The following is a 19,834-nucleotide window of genomic DNA, read 5'->3' as shown; positions in this document are numbered from 1 at the left end:
GCCAATCAGGGACTGGAAGAAAGCGAATCAGGGAAGTTCTGGAACATTCTGCATCACAGAGAAAGATGGGTGAGGCTGTTGACAGAAGGACCCCAGGTGGAGAGAAGACAAGTGTAACAGGGTGCCACAACATCCAAAAAGGAGCAATGTAAGGTAGGGAAATGTTATTACTACATAGTAAGATTCTAAATTGTATCCTCAAGCCTTTCAAAAGCGTTTTATACTGTACATTAGTGTTACATACATGTTTTAAACAAATAAATGTCACATTTGTGTTTTGCGTCAGGAGATGGAATTTGATCACTAGGTCTTCAATATAATTTTTATCATGTGTGTATTTCTTTTTTTGATCGCAGAAAGAACAGTGAACCCCCAAAGAAACGGAACTGCTCTAAATAATCACAGTTAAATGTGAAGGAATTGGCATTATGATAACGTTTTCAGAGTAGCTATGTTAGTCATGTGTGACAAAAACAAGAAATATTAATTTGGCACCTTAACTATGAACAAATGTAGCATTGTGCTGTTGTAGGCTACATGCCACTTTAACAGACGAATGCTGTGTTAGCATGAGTTGTTTATAGAAATGATTTGGGTGAGGAGTTGTAAAAAGTAGGGTCAGAGGAAAATGAAAAGTGCCCACAAATTTCTTAACAGTGTGATTTACAGGTTACAATAATATTAAATTTTTTTTGGGGGGGGGTGTCCCCAATGCCAGCACTGTCTATGCAATAACCCATTGTGACTCCCCTTTTAATTTAAATATTGACTTAGCAATCTACTTTATGGTCCCACATATAGAGAAGAAAATGAGACACCAATTCAAATGGCCCCTAAAAATCCACCAGGTAAGTTCCTTCCATTACTATTTCCTCTTCATAGGAACGCAAATGATCTAAGCCACAGGCTTCAGTGAAGCTCAGATGGGCACAGCTGTGAAAGGGTGCTGTGCAGGCCTGCCAATAAAGCCAGCCAGTGCTCCCCGTGGGGACCTGATATGGCTGCCCCCCCAGTCCCATGCAGGTGAACTGCAGAGACACTGACACGGGACTCATAGAATCACCGACTCATAGAATTGCAGAGTCATCTAGTCCAGTGCCCTGCAATGCAGGAATCTCAGCTGAAGCCAGTGTGGTGTAGTGGTTGAGAGCGGTAGTTCTTGTAATCTGGGGAACCGGGTTCGCTTCCCTGCTCCTCCACATGCAGCTGCTGGGTGACCTTGGGCCAGTCACACTTCCTTGAAGTCTCTCAGCCCCACTCACCTCACAGAGTGTTTGTTGTGGGGGCGGAAGGGAAAGGAGAATGTTAGCCGCTTTGAGACTCCTTAAAGGGAGTGAAAGGCGGGATATCAAATCTAAACTCCTCCTCCTCCTCCTCTTCTTCTTCTTCTTCTTCTTCTTCTTCTTCTTCTTCATGGGAAAGGGTTGCCCCCATGGAGCTGTCCTGCTAAGAGGGCTGCTACTTCCACGAGCTCATAAACATCACCTTCCCCTTCCTTCCTTCCTTCCTTCCTTCCTTCCTTCCTTCCTTCCTTCCTTCCTTCCTTCCTTCTCTTTCTTTCTTTCTTTCTTTCTTTCTTTCTTTCTTTCTTTCTTTCTTTCTTTTTTTAAAAAATTGAAATTGCATTTTCCAGAAATGGACAATAAAACTATGCAGACTACATGAAAAGCCTTGCACAAAAAGATTCCCAGGGTTCTTGTGGGAATTAAATGAGGAGGTGGAGAGTTATTATTATTGGACCACAGTGAGACACGTGCTTGAGTTACATTATGATTGGATTGCTGTAACGCGCCTTTGGAAAGTGCTCGGAAACTTTAACTGAGTCAAAGAGCTGCTGTCTGGGGCTGGTTATAGGGAGAACATGACTCCCTTGTTAGAACAGTTAAGCTGCATGGGCATAGCCAAGGAGGGGGTGGGGGGGCCTCAAAAAGTATTGGAAAGCATAAAAAAATCTCCAGTGAACTGCCCCCCACTCCCACAGAAGCTACTGGTCTGTTTCTGTGCACCATTCAAAGCACTGGTTGTGACCTATAAAGCCCACTATGACTTACCGTAAGTCCAAGCTATCTGGTATAATTCTGTGGAAAAAAATATTCATGGAAATGTTGGCCCAGCTCCAGTTTCTAGTGAACATATACTGTAATTTTCCAGGTCCAGCTCCCAAGAAAGCTGCAGGTAAGGCACATGTTTATGCCGCAAACATATAAACTGTCTTCATTGTTGCATTTTTAATTGTAGATGCCTGGGACTTTAGGGTTAAAGGTGGGTAAGAATATAAGAAGGCCCGTGGCCCATCTAGTCCAGCACCCAGTTCACACCGTGGCAGCCTGCTGCTGGAATGTGTTCAAGCCCAGATATCCGAGCTCAACTGTGCCAACTGGAACTGTACAGACCCATTGGGAGCTTGCTTTTGACCTCAGCGGGAACTCTTGACGTCCTGGTCATCCCCAAGACCTTCATTGGAGCACTCGTTGCCTACAAGCTGCCCCAAAACTCCCAAAAGCAGCAGCCGGTTTGCTGCAATAATGAGCCTTGCTTCCTTTCCCCCTCGCTGAAGTCCCTTCGCAGCGTTCTTTTATATGCGTGTAGATTCCACCATGGCCACAGATTTGCCTCCAAAATGAGCTGAGTCACAAGGAGCACCATGTTGGCTCCCCTGCTCCTCTGTAAGATAGCATCTCTCTGGTCTATTGAGGCCATCCAGGGAAGACAGAGAGATACATGTCCTGAATCCACTTGGCCTTGCAATAAATAATAATAATAATAATAATAATAATAATAATAATAATAATAATATTTATACCCCACCCATCTGGTTGGGTTTCCCCAGCCACTCTGGGCAGCTTCCAACAAAACACTAAAATACAATAACCAATTAAACATTAAAAGCTTCCCTAAACAGGGCTACATTCAGATGTCTTCTAAAAGTTTGGTAGTTGTTTTTTTCTTTGACATCTGGTGGGAGGGCGTTCCACAGTGCGGGTGCCACTACTGAGAAGGCCCTCTGCCTGGTTCCCTGTAACTTGGCTTCTCGCAGCAAGGGAACTGCCAGAAGGCCCTCGGTGCTGGACCTTGCAAGGATACAGCCCCTGAGCAGTTGGCTGCCCCATTGACTTAGGAAGCTGGCTGTCGCTTGTTGATCTAGATGCGATGCCACAGAGTATGAAAAGCTTGTTTACTGTGATGAGAGTGGGATGAATCACTGGTTGTTAAATCAGAATTTTCTGTCCTCTTGCCTCTTAAGCAACACCAGCTGAAGACAAGAGTTTCTTTAAAACACCCCGTGGTGAAGCTGTAGTCGTATTTTTTCTCTTCCTCCTGTTTCTCGCCTCTGTTATGATGGCCGGTCTATGTAAGTTCAACTTTTTCAAATACATAAAACACTTCGGAATGACTGTGGTGGCCTTTACTTCAGTGTGAAGAGAAGGAATAATCCAGTCTCTGCTAAGGTTCTTTATCCATTGATTTCAGTGTGTGAGCTAAGCATGTGATCAAAATCTCTACTGCTGATATCAATGGCACATTTTTCTGTTCTCAAATAATTTGTCAAGACACTTTCTGTGCTTTGCAGGCTAATAGAACTTCATGGAGGCTGGGTTGAAAAGGACTATTTCTCAAGCATTTCACCCACCTCAAAACCAGCTGTTCAGTTTCGTAACAGCCAACTTTTTGTTCTTCTGAGCCCTGCTCTGAGGTGCTTTTTCAATTTTGTGAAATTCAGAGTGTCTCTCCATGGAGGGTGCCATTATACTGTTCAGTAGCTGAATACAATACCTATAGATATAAACATAGAGCTTTACAAAGTAGGAAGATCATTCCTCCAGTAGTTGATTTATTCAAGAAGTGTGATTACTATTATATGAAAGTCTTGTGAAGGCATCATTTGCCAAGGTCAGGCCTGGATTTATGTTCTCAATGTTTTGTTGTCATGTTCATTGTTTAGTATTACTCTGTATATTCTGTGAGCTGGTGACTGGCTATCTTTTGGGGTTGAAGATCTGGATGTCAAGTGTCATCAACAATGATGTTCCATCTCCCCTTGGGCTGAGGCATGACATAGAATCAGCCTATGGGGAAATTATTTCTAGGACATGTGAAGCCTTGACTAAGAATCAGGGCTAGCATTTGTGGCTTAGGAGTGAGGATGGAGCTGTTGGTTGGCAAGGAAAAAATAGGTATAAAAAGAGAATTCCCTGGAGGCCAAGATCCAGGTTTGGGGCAACTACTTTTTGCTTCCAGAACCCCAGCAGAGATTTAATATCACAAAATATGCAGCCTGGTAAAGCGTGGAAATATAGGCTGTTGGACCTTTAAAATATGCCCTTCTTCAGTTCCTCCCAAAGTTTCCCACTTCATCCAGCATAGAAAAAGACCACACATTTGGTAAGTTAAAATTGGTTTACTCACAAACTCTTCAAAGGTCAAATTCATGTTCTTCCCATACAGCAGTAAGAGAACACAGGCAGCAAAACTTAGATTAGTTCCAAAGTGATGAAAGCTCCTAAGCTATTGTTATAGGAACACAAGGATGGCTTGTAGAAAATCATGCATTCTGAACTTGGAGCAACTAGCTCAGACATCTTTAAATGCAGGAGTTCACAAGGTAGATGAAGGAACAATAGGCTTGACTTTTTTTTTCCTCCCCAGGGTGAGTGTGAGTGATATAATACCTTCATGTATTATTAGACTTATGTTGGTTATAGGAGGCTGGTTATCCCACAAGAGCCATGCCATTCTCTGGCAAATGACTGTTGGTTGTTGGAGCACCGTTTATTTCCCCCCCAACTTCTTCTCTTTTTTAGATTGTACATTATGGGCAGAACAGCGGTCATTCTTTTCCGGAGTAAATCAGATTCGGAATTTTGTTGAAGAATATGATCCATCTTCTGTAGGCGTGAATGGTAAGCAATGTAAAGCAGTAGGAATGTGAAGGAAATCTTCTTCTTTTTCCTTCTGCCCAACCCTGGGGTATTTTCTCCCAGCAGAAGTGATTTCAGGGATGCATCTCAGCTGGAAGAAAAACTGCTTTGGCAAAAGTTTAATGCAGTGTAAAGTGATGAGCAAACGAAGGGTCTTTTGAGGGCGATATTGATTTATTTTCAGCATTTAGATCCCATCCTTCACCCATAATTTGCCGGGCAGATCACAGCACAGAACGATCTACATGACACCCCACATGTATTACTTGGTAACAAAAACTTGTTAGAAGGCAATCGCTGAAAGACCTGGCAGAAGAAGAAAAATCTGCCAACCTAAAATCGAAACTCAATGGGAGTGGGAAGTTCGCCTGGCTCCCCTTTCCCTACACAAACACCTACATTCACAACATCCAAAAAACACAAACCCAAGAACCCGTGTCTCCTGGAGGGACCCTGTGTTGGCCCAAGGCGTCCCAGCAGGAAAGGAACAGAAAAGGGATTCGAAATCAGATACATTACATGGACAGTTATAGCTGTTGAATGGTCTCTTTAAATGTGAAGGTTCATTATTGTTCCACAAGATGTGTATTTATTTAAGGGCCAGAGCAAATAATGTGACCCGTTTTTACAGCTGTGAAACAGTATAGCAGGTGTTGTTAAGTTGTGTTAATTAAGCGGTGTCAGCAATTGGGTATAGTATATAAAGAGCAGCACCTAGCTCTCTCAGTACCCTGGGGGTAGGATTGGTCATGCTTATTGATATATTATAATGTAAAAGGAGTTTTTGTTTTTGTTATTAAAACCTAGCTAAAGTTATTTTGCATTCCTTGTGATGTGTGGTCTCCCCAGCAAGCTCTCTGCAGTGCAACTAATCTGCAAATAGCCAACACTAGCACTTGTCCACACTGGAGTTTTCTGTGTGTTTGCATTTAAGTTGCATGGTCTACGTGATGTTACCCTCAAGCAACAGCAATTGTGATGCTTTCCCCCCTGTAAAGTTGGGTTTATCCAATATAGGAATAATCCAGTGTTAGGGCAGTGGTTTTCAACCACTGTGCCATGGCACCCTGGGGTGCCTTGAATGATGGTTAGGGGTGCCATGGGCATCTCACATCTCCCAATGGCTTGCACAGCTGTTTGTTGCAGCAGCCCTGGCTACAAGCTCCCCAAGCAAATGGTGCCTCTGGGGCTGGCCAGGGGGTGCTGGTTGCCAGGAGCTGAAGCGGGCTTGGAGTAAGCAAGCAAGTGGGTGAGGGAGCCCAGACAGCCAGTTCACCTGCCCTTGCTGTTGGGAATGGACAGACAAGTCCCAGGCCCCTGTGAGGCAGTGTGAGGAAGCTCTCTTTGGGGTGGGGGTGGGGGGCAGTTCAGAGACCAGGGGTGGCAGCAATGACTGCCTGGAAGACTCTCGAGGAGAGGAGAGGAGGCTGAGGGAACACTCCACAAGAGAGGGTGTTTGAAAAAGGGTGAGAGGCTGCCAGCTCTGCAGGCAAGGGGTGACATAACTGGGCCCCTAAGCCCCACAGGAGTGCCACAGAAAGAATGTAGTTGGTCAAGGGAGCCGTGGACTCAAAAGGTTGAGGTAGGGGGAATCAGGCTCCAAACTGCTCTACTTGGAGTTGCGAATGCTTTGTTCTGTTACTGTATTTCTGGGTTGGGGGAGCAATAGTCACTTTCTGCTGCTCCACTTTCTATGCCCACTGTGCCCTCCGAAATTTCATCCCATCTCCTGCAGTTCCCACAATTATTTAAAATATGCTGTGCTGGATCCCTCATATTTGCACAAAATCAGAAGCATGTGTGTACATAATGTACACTGCTACCATTCCCATAGATGACACTGAACAGAGAGAGGGATTGCTGTTGCAGCTGCTGGGCCAACTCTTGTCTGGCATTTTTGATTACAGACCTTGCTTGTTCAAGTATGCATACAAAGGCTATTTGCAGGGGTGGCGCTGTGGTCTAAACCACTGAGCCTCTTGGGCTTGCAGATATTAAGGTCAGCGGTTCCGCACAATGGAATGAGCTCCCGTTGTTCTGTCCCAGCTCCTGCCAACCTGGCAGTTTGAAAGCATACCAGATCAAGTAGATAAATAGGTATTGCTGTGGCAGGAAGGTAAGTGGTGTTTCCATGCGCTCTGGCTTCCATCATGGTGTTCCATTGCACCAGAAGCTATTTAGTCATGCTTGCCACATGACCTGGAAAGCTGTCAGTGGGCAAAAACCAGCTCCTTCAGCCTAAAAAGCAATACAGTGGACGCTCGGGTTGCAAACGTGATCCATGCGGGAGGCATGTTCACAACCCGCAGTGCCACATCTGCACATGCGCAGGTTGCGATTCGGCGCTTCTGCGCATATGTGACCGCCAAAACCCAGAAGTAACCTGTTCCGGTACTTCCAGGTTTTGGCGCGCCCATAACCTGAAAAAAACACAACCTGAAGTGTCTGTAACCTGAGGTATGACTGTATGAGCTCTGCACCCCATAGTCGCCTTTGACTGGACTTAACCATCCAGGGGTCCTTTACATTTATCTTTACCTTTCATATGTAGGGGTACCAACAGGATTCTCCTGTTTGCCACAACTTTGACTTTGCTCATTGGGGAAAAACACTGAAAGTCTGGAGCAGGTTTTTTTCACAATGAAATTGTCTTAAATAACGCCTGTTGCTGCTTTCGTTGGATAAATAAATAAAAGTTTACAAATAGTGCCAGCATTTTCTCCATCCATCATAGATGACAGACATAACTAATGGTGCAAAGCAGCCCTATGCCCTGTACTGGCATTAATCTCTAGAACTATGTGTTCCCAGAGGGCTTTTGTTACTGGACTGGGGCTGCTGTCCAAAGTTCTGCTTCTTGTTACATGCCAGGGTATGGCAAACTCTTGAGAAATGGTTTCTTAATAGTATAATTCCTCTGATTTGAATTATTTCAAACCTTTTAGACCTTGAAATACTCGCTGTAGCTCAAGGCTTAGCGGACGAACTGCTCAACTCGACTCTCCTAAACGATGAAATTAAATCTGATATTGGTGAGTTACTTTGCGACTGTGGTGCTGAAAAACTGGAGCACAGGGGGAACTCGCTCTGAGGCTCCGCACCTGATTAAAAAGAAATCCTCTTTTGCAGACCTCCTGGAGGTGCAGATGTCCTACCATCCAATGCACACAGCCCCTTAGCTGTAGTTGAAGCTGGTTCTGAGATGTATGTTTGGTTGAAAACACAATATTTAGTGCATTTTTCCCTCAATCTCTGCTCCAGAAAATTAATTGGACTTACCAGCTTCGGGACTGGGAAAGGAAGCTCTTTCCGTTGGAAGAGTAAAATTGCCAGTGGAAATATATAAGCTGAAATCACATTTCTGTATTTGGGTTATTGGCCACATTGGTCATAAGGCAAATGAAGAGTAGAACCCAAAGTGCAACCTGGGTTGTAGCAGCAGAAGAGCACCTAGGAGAAGAAGCCAGGCTGGATGAGGAAGTGAGTTGCGTTAGCAGCCTGCAGCAGTTCTGTGTAGCTGATTGCAGCTTCTGAGAGCTCATAACCAGGAGCTCCTGACCTTGAAGATGTATAAAGTTGTATAAAGATACCCATTTAGGGGCTCTGAATCTGCCTGAAACTGGGAAGGACTGAATCTCTGTGTTGGGGGCTACTAAGTTTGCAGTTTTCAGGCACCTTGTGAAACAGAAAACACAAAGTTATGGTTATCGTGCTTTCCCAATGCAAGTCAAAGGGAGGGTTGAAACTTACATTTTCCAAATATTGCTTTGGATTTTGGATCCAAGGGGAGCAACTTTCCCTGGATCCAAGGTTCTGAATTGAGCAAGAGGGGAGGGTCTTGCTCAGCCCTACTGGTATAGAAATCCATTGATGGACACACACCCCAAAAGGGGAAGGAAAGTAATGATAGCACAGTGAAGATGGATCTATGTCTACTATTCTAATAAACATGATCATGTAGTTGCCTACACAGAGGTTAGACTCATTGCAGGATTGCAGCTTTGATATGGTGTACTGGGGTGATCTGTAATTCAGCGAGCAATACATTTTGACCTGATAGGCTTTTGCTTTTTAATCTGCATGAACGCATAAGCTGGCTTCTACTGAATATCCTCCTTTCTTTTCTCTTTCTGCTATTCCTGCATTGCTGCCTTGGCCCCAAGACAAAATTGCTGAATTGCTGAAGGACCCGCAATGGAAGATGCATAACAGGGCCTTGTACTACTTTTCCAACGAGAAACAATCATGGGAAGAGTCCAGAAAGCATTGTATTAAGAAAAAAACTTCATTAATTTCTGTCAGCAATGGTGAAGAACAGGTTAGCAGAACACTGGGATGCATAAAAGGCAAAGAAAAAGTCTCACAGGTTTTTTTTTGGGGGGGGGTTGCACATGAGCATTTTATTGCTTCCAACTCTCCTGTGATCAGAAGAAAGGCGGAGGAGCACCTTCACAAGGTCTGTGCTCCAATGAAGGGAGCATCCTAGAGGTGTACAGAAATAGAAGCAACAACAGAGAATTTAGACAAAATATTACACAGTTACACATTAAAATGTTACATTAATGCAATGTTACTAATAAGCTCTTAATACAGGATGGCAAATATGGTCTAATAGGCATTACTGAAACCTGGTGGGATGAGACTCATGACTGGAATGTAGAAATTGAGGAGTATAACATGTTCAGAAGGAACAGACCAAACAGGAAGGGGGGAGGAGGAGCAGCATTATATGTAAAGGATATGTCCACTTGTGGCGAGATCCATGGTCTGGAGCATAGAAAGCAGGATGAACGTATATGGGTAAAAATTGTAGGTGAGGGAAAGAACAGTGGTCTTACTGTGGGTGTCTGCTATAGCCCTTCAGACAGAGGACTTTGATAATGACTTCCTAGAGCAGATTACCAAACACTCAAAAAGGAGAGAGACAGTAGTCATGGGAGACTTCAACTACCCGGATATCTGTTGGAATTCAAACTCTTCCAAGAATGGAAGGTCCAACAAATTCCTCCATTGCCTCACTGACAATTTCATTTCTCAGAAGGTGGAATATGCAACAAGGGAATCATCTCTCTCAGACCTGGTCATCTCCAAAAGGGAGGAACTGATGGACAAAGTGGAAGTACTGGCAATCTTGGGAGGAAGTGATCATGTTCTCCTGGGTTTCATGAGACAGAGGCAAAGAAAAACTGAGTGTAGTTGGACATGCACTCTGGACTTTAAGAAGGCTGATTTCAAAAAGCTTAAGGAATTGCTGTGTGAATCCCATGGTCAGAAATACTCAAAGAGAAGGGGGCACGTCCAAGTAGGCTTGGATTTTCTTAAAGGTGAAGTATAGAAGGCACAAATGAAGACAATTGCAACAAGGAGGAAAAGTGGGAGGCACCTAAAGAAACTGTGTGGCTGCATAAGGAGCTTATAGTTGATCTACCAGCTCTTAGGAAAGGATGCTGTCATTATTAAGATCCAGCATGGGTTTCTCAAAAACAAGTTGGTGTGATGAATCTCATTTCTTTTTTTGATGGAGTTACAAGCTTGGAGTATCGGGGAAATGCTGTGGACATAGTGTACCTTGATTTCAGTAAGGCTTTTGACAAAGTCCCCCATGATATTCTTGCAAGGAAGCTGATAAAATGTGGGCTGAATGATATCAATAGTCTGAGCCATTCACATATTCCAGAGGTAATCCAGGGCTTCAACTGGAGCACCAGTCATATCATCCAGAAAAACCAGCAGAGCTGTCTGAAAAGTCAGTGGATCCATTAGCCTCCAAGGGTAGACCATCCAAATAGGTCTTCTGCCACTGCAGAGGAGAGAAGATCTCAACAGGAAGCATTCTGACCACGACAAGGGGCTGATATGAATATCCCCCACTTTCAGATCACCTTGTTCCTCCCTACTTGAGAAATAGGTCCAGAATGTGGCCTGCCACACGCCTTGGGCCAGTAACTCTCAGTTTGCATTTCTTAGTACAAAAAGTATTGATCAGATGTGTAGAGATCTTTCCTATTCTAATTCAAGAAGGTTCTGGAACCTTCTCTGTGCGAAAGAAACAAGCAGAAAGTTCATGATGTTTGGGTTATGCTTTCAGAGAAGCTGAGTACAGCCAGCTTCAACTGGTTTTCTTATCTTTTTCAGTCAAGGTCATGCTGGCTATAAAAGTAGGGCCAGAAGGAGCCTGAGTTTCACTCTTTCTTTCTGTCTCTTTTCCGTTTGATGTTCTGTTCTGCACATAGTATGCTTAGTGTTAAGGTTTAGGCTTATTATAAATTATTGTAAGTTTAAGTTAGGTCTGCTGCAACTGGATTTCTTATGGACAGTGCCAATCCTGAATGTATTGGATTTGTGACCACCATTATGCTAATTTGCCTTCAGTAGCAGTAAAGCTCTGCTGGATGAAATTCAATTGCCTCTGGTCTATTTTGGGGGGAATCCTGCAATTTGTTTACATTTTTACTCTGCAAACTATACATTGGAATCTACTCTGGAACAATGTTGAGTAGAAGTAAGTCCTGAGCTGTCAGAAACTTAATGCTGGCCAGCTGGCATAGATAAGGCTCCGGGCTCCCAGCCAATTTCCAAACTATTTGATTTATTAGACAAAGTTCAAACGTACATCTCCAGCGTTACTATTATGCGTCCTACCCCTGTGGACAGTTGTTCCCGCTGATCTTACTTTCTCTTTCTCCTTACCCAGCATCCCCATCGGCTAAGGCTCCTCCTTCTGTTTACTCTGTGTTCAGCTAGACTTGTGTCTGGCCCGTCCTCCTCCCCCTCTGCGTCAGACTGACTATCTGATGACAGGCTGCTTATAATCTCTTTTGGCTCTCTATAACTGCTGGTTTCTGTCCTTTCATCTTTTCCCGTTTGCCTCTCCCTGACATCCACCCCCTCCTCAAAGGCCCCCTCCCGCTCGGGAGACCCGACTATGTCCCCTTCTCTTTCCTCAGAGGTGGTTGGAGAGAACCCCGCAAAACTACCCTCTTCCTCATCTGTCTCTTCAAACACACTCCTCCAACCCCCAAGTCCTGGTGTTCCCCAGTCTACGCCTTCGTCTTCTTCCTCCTCCTCATCCGATGCTGGGAAACCTTCGAATTCCTCTTCGTCGTCTGTTGTTTCAAACACCTCTTGTAAGGACCTCATCTTGCTTCTTGGTTTGTCCGGGAAGAAATAGTGGAAGTCCTCTACCAGTTCATTGTTAGACATGCTATCTTCCGGGACCCAGGTGTTCTCCGATGCCGGGGCCCCTTCCCAAGCCACCAAATATTCCACATTCCCCCCTCTCCAACGAGAGTCCAGTATTTCCGTGACCTCGTTCCCCTGCTCCCTTTCCTCCATTTCGGGCGGTGAGCCATCCACTCCCCCACTACCCGCTCTCCTTCCTTCCCCCCCTGTAGGGAAACAGCAGTGACCTATGGAACACCGGATGGATTCTCATGCTTTCTGGCAACCTGAGCTTAAACACCACCGGGTTTATTTGCTGGGTAACCTCAAAGGGCCCCACCTTCCTGGGCTTGAGTTTCTTACAGCCCCCTTTCCAAGGCAATCCTTGCGTGGACAACCACACCTTGTCCCCAACCCTGATGACCTCCCCTGATCGCCGATGTTTGTCGGCTTCCTTCTTGTATATCTCCTTAGCCCTTTCCAAATTTACCTGCAGCTGTCTGTGGATCGCTTCCATTTCCTCCACAAATTGTTCGGCCGCTGGAACACTCCACGACTCCTCCCCCCTCCTGGGGAAGGCCCTTGGATGAAGCCCATGATTGGCAAAGAATGGTGTCATCCCTGTGGATACATTCTCTGCGTTGTTGTAAGCAAACTCTGCCAGGGCTAGTCTGTCCACCCAATCGTTCTGCTTCTGACTTATGTAACACCTCAAATACTGTTGTAAAACCGCATTCGCCCTCTCCGCTTGCCCATTGGTCTCGGGGTGTCTCGCCGTGGTAAAGCTCACTTCCACCTGGAGCAGCCCCATGAGCTTGCGCCAAAATCGCGAGGTAAATTGAGCCCCCCGATCCGACACCACCCTTGCAGGTACCCCATGTAACCTAAACACGTGCTCTACAAACAGCCTAGCTGTTTCCTCCGCCGTTACGGCGTGCGAACAGGGCACAAAATGGCACATTTTGGTCAAGTGATCAACCACCACCATGACCGCTGTCTTCCCCTTACACCTGGGCAGATCAGTGATAAAATCTACACCCACCACCTCCCACGGCTTCCCAGGTGTGGGCAATGGTTCCAGCAACCCCGCTGGTGCCGCCCTTTCCCCTTTGGCCCTCTGACACGTGTCACAACCTCGCACATATTCCTTTACATCCTCTCTCACCCTCGGCCACCAAAATTCCCTCGTGACTAGTAGCATGGTCTTATGCTGTCCAAAATGCCCCGCCGTACAACTGTCATGGAGTTGCTTGAGGATCCGGCCCCGAAGGTCTTCTCCTGGAACATACAAGGCCCCTTTGTGGTACAGTAACCCCCCTTTCACCTCAAAACCACCCTCGGCACCCCCTCTCCCTCTTAACTCCCCCATCTTTTGTCTGGCAAAGGCATCGTCTCTGAGCATTTGCATCAGTTCGTCATCCTGGATCAACATTCCCCCACACAACCATTTGCTCTCTGGAAACATCAGTCTTGCTACAGGTGGCCCTTCCCCCATCATATACTCAGGTTTCCAGGAGAGCGCATCCGCCCTTACATTCTGCTCTCCCGGCACGTATTGGATCTTGAAGTTGAAGTTGGCAAAGAACTCTGCCCATCTTATCTGTCTCTGGCACAACATTCGTGCTGTACGCCAATACTCCAAGTTCTTGTGGTCAGTGCACACCAAAATTTGGTGCTTTGCCCCAACCAGGAAATGCCTCCATTGTTTAAAGGCCGCCACGATCGAAAGCAATTCCTTATCATAGATGGTGTAGTTCTGCTCTGATTTGTTGAGCTTCCGTGAAAAGAAGGCACACGGACGCCATTCCCCTTTTTGATCTGGCTGCAGCAGCACCGCACCAATCGCCCGATCCGACGCATCTGTTTCCACCCGTAGTGGTTGAGCCGGGTCGACGTGGATCAGTTGCTCCTCTGAAGCGAAAGCCCTCTTTAGTCTCTCAAACCCCTCTTGGGCCGCCTGCGTCCACTGAAACTTCTTCTTAACACTGAGACAGTCCGTGATTGGCGTCGTCAATTCTGCAAAATTCTTGATGAATTTCCTGTAGAAGTTGCTGAAACCCAGGAAACGCTGAACATCTTTCCTGGTTTTAGGACTCTCCCATTCCACCACTGCCTTCACCTTCCCCGGGTCCATGGCCAACCCTTGGTCCGACAGCCGGTACCCCAGGAACTCGACTTCCCTTGCGTGGAACTGACACTTCTCCAGCTTGACCCACAAGCGGTTCTCCTTGAGTTTGCTCAGTACCTGACGTACATCCGCCACGTGCTGCTGTTCGTCTTCCGAGAACACAAGGAGATCATCTAAAAAACAGACGCAGTTTTTGTAGAGCAAGGGTCCTAACACGTGGTGCATGAATGCTTGGAAACAGTGACTTCCGGACTGTAAACCGAACGGCATGACTAAATACTCAAACGCCCCCATCGGGGTGAACATGGTGGTCTTCCACTCATCGCCTTCTCGTACTCTTATAAGGTTGTAAGCCCCTCGGAGATCCAGTTTGGTGAAAATCTTCCCCTTTCGCACCCGTGCCAAAACGTCGTCGATTCTCGGCATCGGGAAGGCCGCCGGTTCTGTCTGGCTGTTCAAATTCCTGTAATCAACAACTAATCTTCTCTCTTTCGTCGATCTCTTGTCGACGAAAAACACGGGACTCCCGCCTGCCGCCTTGGATTCCCTGATGAAACCCCTTCTCAGGTTCTTCTCAAGAAACTCTTTTAGGTCCTTGAGCTCTCCCTCCGACATGGAGTAGGTTTTCCCCACCGGCAACGTGGCCCCCGGTACCAGGTTGATCTGACAGTCATATGGCCGGTGGGGTGGCAATGCATCCGCTTCTCTCTCACTGAACACCTCCTGTAGATCCCTGTAACACGACGGAATCTCACTCGCCCCTACTCTGCATGTTGCTGCCCTCCTGCCCTCGCTTTGTCGATCTAGTCCCTGGGCTAGGCAGTTCTCCATACAGTGCGTCGAGCCAAACGTCAGGGACCGTTGGTGCCAGGAGACCATCGGATCGTGCAACGCCAACCAGCTCATGCCCAATATGATAGGTGGCCCCGCCAATGTGGCAACGTGAAAAGCGATGACCTCAGAGTGTGTGGCCACACGCATACGCATTGGGGGTGTTCGATGTGTCACTTCACCCCCCAGCAGCTCTCTCCCATCAATTGTTGTCACCTGCAGCGGAGAGTCCAAAGGCAGCAGGTTCAGTTTGTGTTGCTCCGCAAACTCCTTGCTGAAAAAGGATGCTGACGCCCCAGAATCAACTAGCGCCATCTCCTCCACCGTATGTCCATTGGGGAGTTCCAGCAGCACTCTCAGCATTATGCTTGCTTTGGGGTGTCCAAGCTGGGGACTTTCTGTGTTGCTCCCGCCTGGCTGTTGCCCCGGATTCCCACCAGCCAGGCCTCTTCGTTTCCCGAATGCTGGGGCTCCTCTCCCTCTGCCTTCTGGGCTGCCCCCAGCATTCCCTGCCAGTTCCGGCGCTCTGGACACGCTTTGGCAAAGTGCCCAGTTTTCTGACACACAAAACATCTTTTTCCCGCTTGCCAGTCTTTTTTTTCCTTCCAGCCAGACCGTTGGGCTTTCAAACTCTCCCATGCCCTGGCTGTGCCTATCTCCATAGGCTCTTGCGTTTGTTGACATTCTGAGGCAGCTGCAGGCATTTCAAGAATGCGGTCACCATGGAAACTCCGCTCTCTGCCTTGCTTCCTTTCCCGCCATCTGGCTTCTTGTCTCAAACCCACTCCAAGAGCAGCCTTTGTTAATTCGTCCATGTTTTTAGGTCTTGGCCCCCTTGCCAGTTCGTCCTTTATTTCTGGATTAAGTCCATTCTTAAATATTGCCTGAACTGGTTCATCCTCTAAATTCCAACCCAGTTTCTGGACTAGCATAGCAAACTCAGACCAGTAACTGCGTACCGTGGATTTGCCTTGTCTCAAAGCCAGCAGCTCCTCCTGCATTCTGTCAATTAAACTTTGGTCTGCATAGATAAAATCCATTGCTTCCCAAAACTTGGCTTCATTTCTGAGGGCTTCATTCCCCGAAGCTATTAACGGCCTGATCCAGCTTCTAGCCCCTCCTCCCAGATGCCTAATGATGTGGGCAACCCTTGCCGCCCCATTCTGAAACTTATCTGCTTCCAGTTCCAGAAAATATTTCATCTCTGTCTTGAAGTCCAAGTAACTTTCCGTGTCTCCCTGGAACCGTTCCACCCATACACACCTGCCCCCATCTGCCGATAACCCACCTTGGGTTACTCTCTGAGCAGTCCGGGCTTCTTCCAAATGACTCTGCAGGTCTTGTGATCTTTGCTCCAGAGCGACATTGCGCTTTTTTAATTCCAACAGCTCTTTCTCCATGTCGTAGCTCTTTCCAGCCTTCCAGCACAATAAGATTGTGAGGGAACAAGCTGTCAGAAACTTAATGCTGGCCAGCTGGCATAGATAAGGCTCCGGGCTCCCAGCCAATTTCCAAACTATTTGATTTATTAGACAAAGTTCAAACGTACATCTCCAGCGTTACTATTATGCGTCCTTCCCCTGTGGACAGTTGTTCCCTCTGATCTTACTTTCTCTTTCTCCTTACCCAGCATCCCCATCGGCTAAGGCTCCTCCTTCTGTTTACTCTGTGTTCAGCTAGACTTGTGTCTGGCCCGTCCTCCTCCCCCTCTGTGTCAGACTGACTATCTGATGACAGGCTGCTTATAATCTCTTTCGGCTCTCTATAACTGCTGGTTTCTGCTTTCATCTTTTCCCGTTTGCCTCTCCCTGACATGAGCCATCCCAGAGCCGGTCACCTCAGCATGGATGTTTAAGTTCCTAAAAACCAGCAGTCTGAGTGTCCTCTATCAGCTCAGGCAGGGAGGCTGCTGGGCAGAGAGGCAGGTGGTAAATTAGCAGAACCCCATTTCTGTCCCAGCTGCCCAATGCCAGGAAGAACTTCCTGACAGTAAGAGCTGTTCGACAGTGGAATTTGCTGCCAAGGAGTGTGGTGGAGTCTCCTTCTTTGGAGGTCTTTAAGCAGAGGCTTGACAACCATATGTCAGGAGTGCTCTGATGGTGTTTCCTGCTTGGCAGGGGGTTGGACTCGATGGCCCTTGTGGTCTCTTCCAACTCTATGATTCTATGATTCTAGGAACACACAATCTAGCTCCCCTCATTAATTGGACAGAGAGCCTGGAGAGAGAGAATTTCTGTAGACCACAGCAACTCCTCCTCCCTGACCCTCCAGTCTGCCCTGATGCTGCACTGAGTTCCCAGGTGGGCACAGCTGGGTGAGACTTAGTCCTCACACCTTGACCGCTGCCAAAGAAGCAGGTGGGAAATCAACAAAATCCCGTATCTGTCTCAACTGCCCAATGCCAGGAATACACAATCTAGCTCCTCTTTTTATAGGATAAGCTTTAAAGAACTCGAGCCTGCTTCATCAGATGCATCTGACAAAGTGGACTTTAGTTCCCTAAAGCTTCAGCCATAATAAAAAGGGATCGTCTTTAAGTTATCACAAGATTAGTATTATTTTACAGGTCTGTAATGTTTTAGTGCCTCCCTGGGGATGAGCCACTCTCTGGAAACCTTTGAAAGGGGAATCTAGACACTCATTTCTTCTTTCTGGTTGTGCTTTTTTGCAGGACTTTATAAACAACGAAGGAGCTAAGTTTAAGAAACACTTCTGGATAGGACTAAGGAAGAATAACAAAAAACTGAATGGATTGGAATGGCTTGATGGTTCAGCAGTTCTTGAAGTGTGAGTTCTTAATGCCTTCATTGCAGACAGACTCCCAGAAATCCATTTTCGTTTGTCAACTTTTAATTTGTCAATAGGGTCTAGAAACTTAGCTCTTGTCACTTTTGTTTGCACTCAGATTTTGAAACTTTCCCGTGTTAGTTCAGGCACAGGGATCTGCTCTTCATTATGCATGGACCTAGCTTAATCCATTAACTTCAATAGGTCTGATTAGAATTAGCAGTGAATACCACCCATGACTTGTTTCTATTCAAGTAGATGGCAAGTGGAAGCCAATGGGTTTTCTTTAGGGGTGAGGGAAGTTAACTGATAGTGGTTTGTTTGGAGAGAAACAAAACATGCGTTTGGGTTCACACATTATAAAAAGCCAGACACGGGTTTCTTTCTGGCTTGTTTCCTCTGCTAACAAGAGGAACATTCTAAAACATTGGGTTTTTAGTTTAAAAAATTGTAAAGGAGGTGCAAGGGGGGGGTATTTAATAGCTGCAAGACATTTAGTAGCCATTTGAAACTGTTATCATTGATTGCTTCGTTTTCTCAGGAGCCCTTGGTGAGAAACCTGTCTCCGCAATGTTCCTGCATACGTCTATTTATTGCTCCAACGAAGAAAATAAAGCAAACATTTAGTTTGAATTGATTTGTGCTGCCATCTTTTTTTCAGATTCTGGGATACTGAGATGAAGCAGCCCAGCGCATCGCCAGATGACAACTGTGTTTATATCACACAGAAATGCAGACATAGATATTGTTGGCACGATGCTGCCTGTTGGCACAAAATGTCATTTATCTGCAAGAAGGCTCCAGATCAGAAATGGGAGAGGTAGAAGCCTTTAAAGGGATAAAAATGTGCTCTGTGATTTCTGTTCAAAATGAGCCTAAACCCATCTGGGTTCTTCAAAAGCACCCAGTTCCTTTAAATCAATCAAGTAAAGTATTACATATGCAACACCACTTGTGTTCTTACTTTGTATCTATTATTTTGACATTCACTATCTATACAGTGGTACCTCGGGTTACACACGCCTCAGGTTACATACGCTTCAGGTTACAGACTCCGCTAACCCAGAAATAGTGCTTCAGGTTAAGAACTTTGCTTCAGGATGAGAACAGAAATCGTGCGGTGGCGGCAGTGGGAGGACCCATTAGCTAAAGTGGTGCTTCAGGTTAAGAATAGTTTCAGGTTAAGAATGGACCTCTGGAATGAATTAAGTGCTTAACCTGAGGTACCACTGTACACTACAAGTTACACAAAAAGGGCAATAGTGATGTCACAGAACAGGGCTTCCCAATGAGAGATTGATGGCTGTTCTTTGCTGACCACTTCAGAACAGCAATACCTTTTAATTATTAGAAAGCAGGCAGCTGGTGGGTCTGGAACCACTGGTGAGAAGAAATCTCTCTCGGTTTCTGATTAAGTGAAGCAGGAATATGGAGGAACTCCCTTAGGCATGTTTAGGGCGCCTCTCAAGTTACTAGGAGACCACATTTTGGTCACATCAACACCAGACACTCAAAGCACATTCCTTTCCCACAAAGGATCCCAGGAACTGTAGTTTAGGTAGAAGGTAAAGGTAAATCCCTGGACAGTTAAGACCAGTCAAAGGTGACTGTGGGGTTGCGGCGCTCATCTTGCTTTTCAGGCCGAGGGAACCAGCGTTTGTCCACAGACAGCTTTCCAGGCCATGTGGCCAGCAAGACTAAACCGCTATTGGTGTGGATATGACCTTGTGCTCCTCACCAGCCTAAGTTGAAGGGGTACTACTTTAACGGGGCCCCCGGCACAGTTTTCAACCCAGCCTTGGCCATCTCCTATTTTGAGAATTTAAGGACCAAATGCCCATGTGTGCATGTCAGAGGAAGCACGCAAAGCCCAGGGGAGGCGCAGGTATGGTGAACACGGCCAGGTGCAGCTTAGAGGGACCTGGAGCAAAGTAGCCTCTGATGAGCCTCTTACTCGGTCAGGGTTATTTGGTTGTGGGAAGCATTAGCACCAGTCTAGATGCCTGCT

General features: G+C 46.3%; 1 protein-coding gene across 5 annotated transcripts; it reads left to right on the top strand.

Annotated features, from left to right (window-relative positions):
• The first annotated feature begins 1 nt into the window (after position 1).
• On the top strand, positions 2-18,777 carry LOC310657695 (collectin-12-like). Of its 5 annotated transcripts, XM_083398789.1 has the most exons (9): positions 7-153; positions 802-848; positions 2,152-2,175; positions 3,245-3,352; positions 4,803-4,901; positions 7,865-7,951; positions 9,083-9,237; positions 17,711-17,826; positions 18,488-18,777. In XM_083398789.1, the coding sequence occupies exons 2-9, from the start codon at positions 827-829 to the stop codon at positions 18,648-18,650; spliced, it is 774 nt and encodes a 257-aa protein (XP_083254915.1). In that variant the 5' UTR covers positions 7-153; positions 802-826; the 3' UTR covers positions 18,651-18,777. The 5 variants fall into 5 exon arrangements, with proteins under 5 accessions (XP_083254919.1, XP_083254915.1, XP_083254916.1 ...); XM_083398790.1 differs by lacking the exon at positions 2,152-2,175; XM_083398792.1 differs by lacking the exon at positions 802-848 and having other exon boundaries at positions 71-153.
• Positions 18,778-19,834: the final 1,057 nt, after the last annotated feature.

This window comes from Podarcis tiliguerta (assembly GCF_965153285.1).
Source record: "Podarcis tiliguerta genome assembly, chromosome: 9".
NCBI lineage: Eukaryota > Metazoa > Chordata > Lepidosauria > Squamata > Lacertidae > Podarcis > Podarcis tiliguerta.
Note: the sequence above shows the minus strand (reverse complement) of the source record. Positions and strands in the feature narration are given on the sequence as shown.

What these genes read in the sequence shown, in the direction of transcription:
- LOC310657695 (XM_083398789.1), top strand. Translation starts at nt 827, where the DNA reads ATGGCCCCTAAAAATCCACCAG. An exon ending in AGCTCCCAAGAAAGCTGCAG is followed by an intron (nt 2,176 to 3,244) that starts GTAAGGCACATG and finishes TTGCCTCTTAAG; the next exon opens with CAACACCAGCTGAAGACAAG. An exon ending in ATCTTCTGTAGGCGTGAATG is followed by an intron (nt 4,902 to 7,864) that starts GTAAGCAATGTA and finishes CAAACCTTTTAG; the next exon opens with ACCTTGAAATACTCGCTGTA.